General features: G+C 47.8%; 4 protein-coding genes across 4 annotated transcripts; 1 reads left to right on the top strand and 3 right to left on the bottom strand.

The window, feature by feature from the left end:
• Positions 1-214: 214 nt before the first annotated feature.
• MCYG_05905 (DUF636 domain-containing protein) lies at positions 215-856 on the bottom strand (the record flags this gene model as incomplete). Its single annotated transcript, XM_002845990.1, has 1 exon — positions 215-856. One exon carries the CDS (start codon positions 854-856, stop codon positions 215-217), a length of 642 nt encoding a protein of 213 aa, XP_002846036.1.
• A 953-nt stretch (positions 857-1,809) lies between these two features.
• On the top strand, positions 1,810-3,306 carry MCYG_05904 (UTR2 protein; the record flags this gene model as incomplete). Its single annotated transcript, XM_002845989.1, has 3 exons — positions 1,810-1,888; positions 2,018-2,455; positions 2,522-3,306. 3 exons carry the CDS (start codon positions 1,810-1,812, stop codon positions 3,304-3,306), a joined length of 1,302 nt encoding a protein of 433 aa, XP_002846035.1.
• A 2,265-nt stretch (positions 3,307-5,571) lies between these two features.
• Positions 5,572-7,416, bottom strand: MCYG_05903 (alkaline phosphatase; the record flags this gene model as incomplete). The annotated part of the gene is made up of 1 exon (XM_002845988.1): positions 5,572-7,416. The coding sequence occupies one exon, from the start codon at positions 7,384-7,386 to the stop codon at positions 5,572-5,574; it is 1,815 nt and encodes a 604-aa protein (XP_002846034.1).
• Positions 7,417-7,751: 335 nt separating this feature from the next.
• On the bottom strand, positions 7,752-8,597 carry MCYG_05902 (DUF498 domain-containing protein; the record flags this gene model as incomplete). Its single annotated transcript, XM_002845987.1, has 2 exons — positions 7,752-7,936; positions 8,015-8,597. The coding sequence occupies 2 exons, from the start codon at positions 8,595-8,597 to the stop codon at positions 7,752-7,754; spliced, it is 768 nt and encodes a 255-aa protein (XP_002846033.1).

The following is an 8,597-nucleotide window of genomic DNA, read 5'->3' as shown; positions in this document are numbered from 1 at the left end:
GAATGTTTCCATGGAAACTATGCTTTCTATGAAAAAGTATTCGTTGGTGGATGAGTTTACGCCCCTACTTTTGTTTCATTTCATGGATCGACGTATATATCACGTGATACATAATTAATGTATGGATGGTCGACCTTCCTAATTGGGACAAGAGATAGATCTACTTAATAAAAACCACTGTGAAGGAAGATTTTGGGGGCGTAAATGGGTATCATCACCATGAACCACCTGTCTGTGGACGGTCGAAGCGTTGTTTCTCCTTGAACTCACGACAGTCAATGAACCCGAGCCACTTCTTGTCGACGAGCTCTCTGAGGTCGAGCCCGTCTTCCGGCTCAAGGGTCTGCACGTTGATAGAAAGGTAGCTGGTTCTCTTCCCTTCGTCCCAGCCCTCCTTCTCGATCCTCCATGCCTTTGTTGTGATCTTCTTCGACCCTTCACCTCCAGCAGCAGCAGCAGCCTTCGTGTCCGTCATATCGGCCGGCTTTGTAACCCACTCCTCGAGCTCGACATCTTCCACCTTGCCCTTCCCTCTAAAAGAGAAACAGCGTACTCCACAAGTAGGGCAGAAATACCACGAAGATCCGGCCTCGAGGATCTTGTAGTCCGTAAGTTCCTTCTCCGGCTCGAGAGGGGAGAGGAGGTAGAAGTCTTCGGTGGCCTTGGGCAGACGCATGTGGAAGAGGCCAAACTTGAGGCACGCGGTGCAGTTGCACTTGTAGAAGTGGACGGAGGAGTAACGGTCGACTTTGCCCTCGGGACTGATGGCGGGAGGCAAGGTGATGTAGGCCACGTAGCGGATGTGGCCGCAGCGACAGGATCCCCTGTAGGGTTCGCGGCTTGCTGAGGACGTCATGTTTATTTACAAGTACTCCGTAGTTATTCCAAGTTATTATTAATACTGGAAGTATTTTTCTGCTAAAAGAGGGAGATGATGTCCGTCCTGACTTTCCTTTCTTATATTAGATGAAACTTGGTATTTCTTCCAAGGCAGCAGCCTTTTTATACGTCATGAACCGCTGGCTGAAGGATCATGCCGCTGTCGCCCCCTGGTCTCCTAGCGGCGGCATATGCATCCGAACCGTGCATGCCAAAGTTCCCATCTCTCCAGTCTCAGGTTTGCTGATCATGGTCGGTTCGGATATTGGCCCTTCGTCATCTTCTTACCCCATACTCCGTACCTATCCCCTCATGTACACAGACAAGAACGATATAAACAAAAAAGCAAACATTGAGGCTAAATAGCCGCTAACAAGACGCATGGCTATTATATAATCAAGCCATGGCCAATCAGAGCCTCGGGTTTCGTGCGAGGCGTCTTGCCCCTGGCACCACCTGGTCTCGTGATCAAAGTAGCCTTTTGTCTCACTTTTTTCTCTTCCTTTTCTCGACTTCTTCTCCTTGACTTTCTTCTTCCCCCTAGAAAGTCCGTATTCTTCTAATAAGTCCTTGTGCCGCCCCTAAAAGTCCGCCCTCAAGAGGAGCTTGTTCACTCGCTTCTGGCTCTCCCTTCGAGGTTTACTTCCAAAGGACTCCTTTTTCGTCTCTCCATCTCTCGTTCTATATAATTTTCTTCCATCTCCTCTCGTTCGTGCTTGCTTTTTCTTCTCAAGTGGATCGTTACTCCCTGCGCAACCCCAAACACCCTGTTCGTGACCCATCATACATATTTTATTATTATATATACACAGGTATCTCATATTCTTTTTTGGCCCTTTTCTGGTTGCTTGAGAGATATACCTGAAACACTGCCATTTGTATACGGGCTTTGTCATATCTATATATATATCGAGTTGGGGGCTACGCAGTATGACTCGCCTCGCCACCTTTGCTCTTGCAATTGCACTCTCTGCGCAATCTGTGTTGGCTGCCGGTGCCTCACAGAAATGTAGCCCAAGTCAGAAGTGCCCTAGCTCTGCGCCGTGCTGTTCTTGTAAGTTGGAAGGCCCTTTCTGTTGACTATATTAACTGTTGCTAACGTGTTGGTTTTTTTTTTCTCTTTGCTTTTTACGTGTAGTGTACGGAGAATGTGGTTCTGGTGCCTATTGCTTGGGAGGATGTGATATGAAATCATCTTTCACCGTTGACTCTTGTGTGCCAATGCCGGCCTGTCAGAGTAAGACATACAATTGGGATGATTTGAGTAGCGTTGCACCCAACACCAAGTATCTCGGTGACGCTAGCAAGGCGGATTGGGTCTCCAGCGGAGAGCCCAAGTCCAGTGGCGGTAACCTGCTGTTGACTATGGCTCCAAGCACTGTTGGAACCCTCCTAGGCCATAATCACTACATGTGGTATGGCAAGGCTACCGCTAAGCTAAAGACCAGCAGAGGGCGTGGTGTCGTGACCGCTTTCATTTTAATGTCTGATGCAAAGGATGAGATTGATTTCGAGTTCGTCGGCGCCGATCTGTCCACTGCACAAACCAACTACTATTACCAGGGAATCACCGACTGTAAGTGCCTCTGGCCAACATGACCCATCATCTTTCCCTCTGGCTAACATTCTTTTTTTCCCCCAGACACACATGGAATGAACCAGTCACTTTCGGATACTTTTAATAACTATCATACCTACGAGATTGATTGGAAGCCCGAATCAATCACCTGGAGTATCGATGGCATGGTAATCCGTACCCTCAAGCGTGACAGCACGATGAACGACACCACCCACCAATACAACTACCCTTCAACACCTGCCCGTGTCCAACTCTCCCTTTGGCCTGCCGGTCTATCCACTAACGGGGAAGGTACCATTAACTGGGCCGGAGGTCTCGTGGACTGGAAGTCTGAAGATATTCAGAAAAATGGTTACTACTACGCAGCCTTTGATTCCGTCTCCATTGAATGCTACGACCCCCCAAAGGGCGCCAAGGTCGAAGGTAGCAAGTCTTACATCTATACCGACGACAGCGGTAGCGAAGGCTCCGTCAAGGTCACCAACGATGACACTGTTCTAAAGTCCTTCTTGGGCAACGGCAAGGACATGGACAAGGACTATCCAAGCCCTACCAAAGGATCACCTGCTCCATCTCAAACCAGTGAAGTGGCCGTGATTCCTGGCCTTAGCGGCGCCGGTCCCGGTCTTGACGGCAAACGCCCAGGTGACGGTGGAAACAGTGGTAACAATGGTAACGGCGGCAATGGCGGCAACGGCGGCTCTAACCCCTCTTCACCCCAACAGACCGGCTTCTCCCAGGGCAACATTGGCGGCAACTCAAGCGGTGCTTCTGCTCCCGGCGACCAGGTCCTCCATGGCTCGCTATTCGCGGTCTTCGTTGCCATTATGGCATTAGTAACTTTGTAATATGGCCTTTGTCTCGGCCTCCACTTTCTCCCCCCTTCTTCTTGTGAATAATGTTTTTATGTCCCGGCTCCGTTTATTTTTTTTATTAATCTTATCCCCGCTTATAAATAGCACCCAATATCTTGGTTACGGTCACCCTCCTCCCCTCATCCCACCTCAGTTATGCATCGCTTGACTGTCAGTTTAGTGATGGCCGAGGGAACCTCTTGATGTACATAGTATAACCTTAGCTCCTTACTATGTAATGTTTATTTTGCTTGTATAAACTCTAAATCCTCCAGTTTCCAACAACTTCTTCTACATATACATTTGAGCGCAAAGAAGCTTTCTATGGCTTGTCGTAAGGTTTTCTTACATGTGAAATGTTATCAACCGTTATATTCACTATAGGGTACCAAGTTACAATATAACAAAACAAGAAGCCCTCTTTATGAAGACAGCTAGACACCAATAGCTGCCTTTTCCAGATGTTACCCCAAAAGACCACTGCAGGCTGAAATTCTTTGCTCTAGACATGTAAAAGGAAAATTGTTTGCATGATCAGAGTCTCTACGCCTAAGGCGGATTGCATAAATGGTTGTTTTGACAGCCCTTGTTTGCCTGCTTATTTACTATGGAAGAAAATATTTGAAAAGCGGAAATTCTTAGCTTCCATCTCTTGGAAAAGAGTGCCGAAGGGCACGATAATACTAGCCTCTCTGTCTTGCTGTTAATATCCATCTCTATTGCACTGTCTATTCCACGATGTGAAAGAAGCTCCTTTATCAAATTGTTGTTGCTACCATGTTGCCTAGCCAGGTTTGAAATAGCCAATATCTCAACAGGCACAGCAATTTGTCCTTTCTTTATGACCCCTTACTTTTCAGTCTTCTGCACTGTACCTGGGCTGAGTGCTGTCTATGCTGGCTGTCCAGAAGGAGCTTTATACAATGGGTTTCTGTTGGATTGGCATAGATCAAGCAAAGACCTTTAAGTAACTAGCTAAGCAAACAGCTTCCTGGCCTATGCTGGGGCCAATAAGCCAGCATACTGGAATATTGTGTTGTTCTCTAAGCTAGTTTTCCGATTCATTCATATCTCTGAGTTTACTGAGCTGCAGCTAGAACAGGTGTTGGCTAGTATAAATTAATACCTTCCTTCTTTTTGCCCTATGTCCTCTACACTTGACACACATGTTGTCTATTCACATACTAATCGAAATAGGAAGACCTAGGGCCTTCTCTTCAACTTTGTAAGTTGACTGCAGTTTCTGGCTTGCTGTACAGAAGAAAGCTGACTTCCCCCCTGCCGATAGGAAAGCGGAAACAGGATAGGGGGTGGGAAACAGGAATTCTGCTTAAGGACAGCAGCATCCTTTTGGAGATTATATAGCTCTCTTAGGAGAGAGCCTATATCACCTTGAACGACAAGTATGGCCTTGTTTTTCTGCTTCAAAGACCCCGGCCCATGCTGATATTTTATTTGACCCTGCCTAGATACAATGTGTCGATACCACATGATAGTATTCACCTGCCAGCATTCTGGGATATCTATCCTCAGCTTCTGTGCTGCTATTTACCGCCAGCTATCCCGGATAAATGACCCGTATCAACGTGCCTGGTTCGACATCCCCTTTCATGAGGACCACGATTGCGCTCCAACAGAGAATAGTATTGTCAGTGTAGAGGAAAGAGGCTATGCCTGCGATTCATGCCGAGAAGGTCTCCAGTTATGGTTTAGGAGTGAGAACAGGATACTATAGAGTCAAGGATTGATAACGCGTATATGGAGGGCATTTGGCTGGTTGGGTGGCTTTTTCTGTCTCATGTCACGGTGGCACTTTGGTAGATGCATTTCTGCGGTCAAGGCTTGGAGGCAGCTTGCTTTTATTGAATGCCAATCTTCGTATTTCTGAAGGGCTGGCATACTGGAACCCATGTCTATAGATCAGAGCTATGGCTGGCTATTTTAAAATACATCGACTCCATAGGTATGGATATACGAACTAGATAAAATGGATTAGGCCTCGTCTAGATATTGCTATTAGTATTCTTAGGTATAGACTGTCGAAAATGATCTAAGGAACAGTTAACAAACCAACTAGAGAAATAAAATAGTCTACAACACGTATAACTAAGGAAGACCCGGGGCTAATAGACAATAGTCTGACCGAACATGTACATAATATGACGAAAAACTATAGCAACTGGAATGCAAAAGAGGTACACGAGTGGATGAGACCAGAAAAGAAACCGAAAAACGAAAGGGCAGCAGTGAAGCAGCGTATTAGTGGTTTTCACATCCACAGTTGGATCGTTTTTCATGAGCGAGTTCATCAGGACCTCGCCTTCTTAGGCGGCGCTTAAAATCACCGTGGTAGGTATCTAGCTCATCAACAACCATATCATTGAGTGGCTTACCCATCCACGAGTAATCAGGGGTAGAACCTTCACTGGTAGTAGAGGGTTTGGTCTTCACACCCTTCAATTTCTGGGTGATTGCGTCTAGGTCTAGACTGAGATAAGAGGCGATGAATTCTCCTACTTCCGTGTTTTCATGGTTACCGACCAATGGAAGAGCATCGTGAGGAGACGAGGCAAAGATGCTAACATCAGCAGCTGAGTGGCCGTGGGTACTCCAGCCAATTTGAGCTCTGCGACTGATAAGATCGGCAAAGAGATATGCGGCTGGGTTACCTGTGTTATCAATAAGGCGATCAATCTCGGCATCAGTTGTATCGAAAATGCCGAGACTAGGTTTAATGAGCTCTTCACGAATGTATGAACGTTTCTTAGATTGGGATTGGTCGTGGCCTTGTCCCTGAAGGTAGGCATTCAGTTTGGGTTCAAGATACTCAGAGGAATGGGTGGCATTTGCAAGCGCATCGGGTAGCCAGAGGTAGTCGGGGTAGGTCTCATGGAGCTGTCTTGCGGCGGCCAAACCGCCAGTTTCATGGTCGGATGTACTGACAAGAACACCAGGGGTAGAGTCTTTTTCAAGGAATTCCAGAACAGCAGCAAATGCTTTATCGTATGCCAAAACTTCGTGGACCTGGGCAGCCGGGTCGTTACCGTGGCCGGCGTGGTCAATTCGCGAACCTTCAATCATGATGAAGAAGCCATGCTCGCTATTCTTAGTTGCATCGCTCAATGTTCTAAGTGCGGTCCGAGTCATCTCCTCCAAGGATGGGAACTCCTTATTACGGAAACGACGGTCGATTTCATACGGGATATCAGTAGGAGCCACAAGTCCAAGCAATGGTAGTTTCGCGGCTTTGCCCTCCTCCAGGGCATCGAATCCTTTGCGGTCGTCAAAGTAGTGGAAACCCTTGGACTTGGCAAGCTTGATCAAATCCTTATCGTCTGCACGGCAAGATCCAGAGGTGGAGTTGGGTAGGAAGTGGCATCTACCTCCTCCCATGAGAAGATCGACTTGCACACCAAGAGGATATTCACCAAGCTGGTGCTCGGCAATCAAATCTTCATAGCCACGGATGTTTACGTGTGAAGAGAAGCAAGCTGGGGTGGCATCTGTGATTCGTGTAGTAACAACCAGGCCCGTCATATAACCGGCAGCCTTTGCGGCCTCCAGGACTGTTCCACAAGGGCTGTGGTCGGGAAGAACCGAAATAGCACCGTTATAACTCTTCTTTGCACATGCAAAAGCGGTAGCACCGGCAGCCGAGTCGGTCACCAGGCTGCTGGAGGACCTCGTTCTCGAAGACCCGATGTGGTGTTTGTCCAGAGTAAGGGTGTTATCGATAGGGAGCTTGTCAACGTATTGTCTGAACGATCGAGTCATAGATAAACTGGTAGGCCCCATTCCATCTGACACCATGAATATCATGTTCCTCTTCCCGGCATGTCTGGCTCTATGGGGGTCTTTGGCGACCGAGTGATCATGCTGGTAAACGATCGCTAAGACAATGACGGCGGCGGTAGCAACGAGAGCCCAGGTGAACAGCCCGACCTGACGCCAAAAATGAGGGCCACGACGGGAATCATCGTCGATGTTACGGCTAACCCGTTCTCCGGTCAGAAGGGTCGACTCTTCATCGTTTCGATCCGTGTCATTCGACGGGCGAGGGTCTCGAGACGCCATCGTGGATGAGCCAGCGCGGGCCCGAGTATAATAAATGTACGTGAGAAAGAAAGCTCACAGAGGCCCTGGCATAGGAGTGGTGATATATGGGATACAAGCTGTGGTTTGTGTACTTGTAAGCCCCTTGCAAGCCTTCTTTGCCGAAAGCTGGGGAAATCTCAAGTTTGAGATCAGATCGGAGAAGCCGGGTCACGTGAAAGGTACAGGGGCAACAAAAGTACAAGCATGAACGAGAGACTTTATGGGACAGTGATATATACAGCACAGAAGACGTTATTCATATTTTATCCTATAATACACATCACTAAATTACAAGAGCATTTGCCAGAATTCTTTGTATATAAAATACATGGCGACGTCATCACCTACCCAATAGGTATCAAGGCAGCTGCAACTTCTTGGACGCCTCTCTCTGTTGCCAGCAGATTGAACTGCGCCGCTGCGTTTCTCGTATCTTGAACCTCGACTCTTATACCTAATTCATTAATATGTCTCCTTGTCTCAGGCGAGATGGGGCGCATCGTGGGGCCCAGTCCCAGGATCAAAAGATCTAAACCGTGATGAAAAAAAATTAGCACAAATCCGCGTATAATATACATGCAGTCCACAAAAATATAGTAAAACATACCAGGTTTCGGCCACAATAGTCGTAAAGCACCCCAAGCACCCTCCGGCACCTCCCATTGACCTTTCTCATTGACAAAGTTCTTCGTCTTACCTGCCGCACCGCTACTCCCTGCCTCCCACGGTCTCCAGACAAACACTTCTCCATCAACCAATAAACACCCATTTCCATCTGCAATTCTCACTCCGTTGTTCAACTGGAATCCGTCATGGTGACAGGCGTCGATAGCCGTTGCAGGCACAGCTATACCAGACAGGATATCCAGTGAATTCAGATCCGTCATGTGTTTTGTATCTGCTTCCTCGCGTGGTGGACCACGGTAGTTTGATTTGGGCTTTAGATCTGCTGACGATAGGGTTGTACGGCGCGGTCGAGGTTGGGCGGTAGGCTGGACACGAATGCTGGAATTGGCATTGTTTCTATCACTGGCATAGGTGCGGATACTGGGTGGTATGCGCTTGAGAGGGCATTGTGTCGCCGGCTGGAGCAAACCGTATGACGATGGGGTTGTGAAAAAGGTTTTGGAGATAGAGGTCCGAAGAGAGCGGAGGAGTAAGGTAGATGGTGGATGCATGGCGACAGGCAT

This window comes from Microsporum canis, genomic scaffold, assembly GCF_000151145.1.
Source record: "Microsporum canis CBS 113480 supercont1.5 genomic scaffold, whole genome shotgun sequence".
In the NCBI taxonomy this organism is placed as follows: Eukaryota; Fungi; Ascomycota; class Eurotiomycetes; order Onygenales; family Arthrodermataceae; genus Microsporum; species Microsporum canis.
Note: the sequence above shows the minus strand (reverse complement) of the source record. Positions and strands in the feature narration are given on the sequence as shown.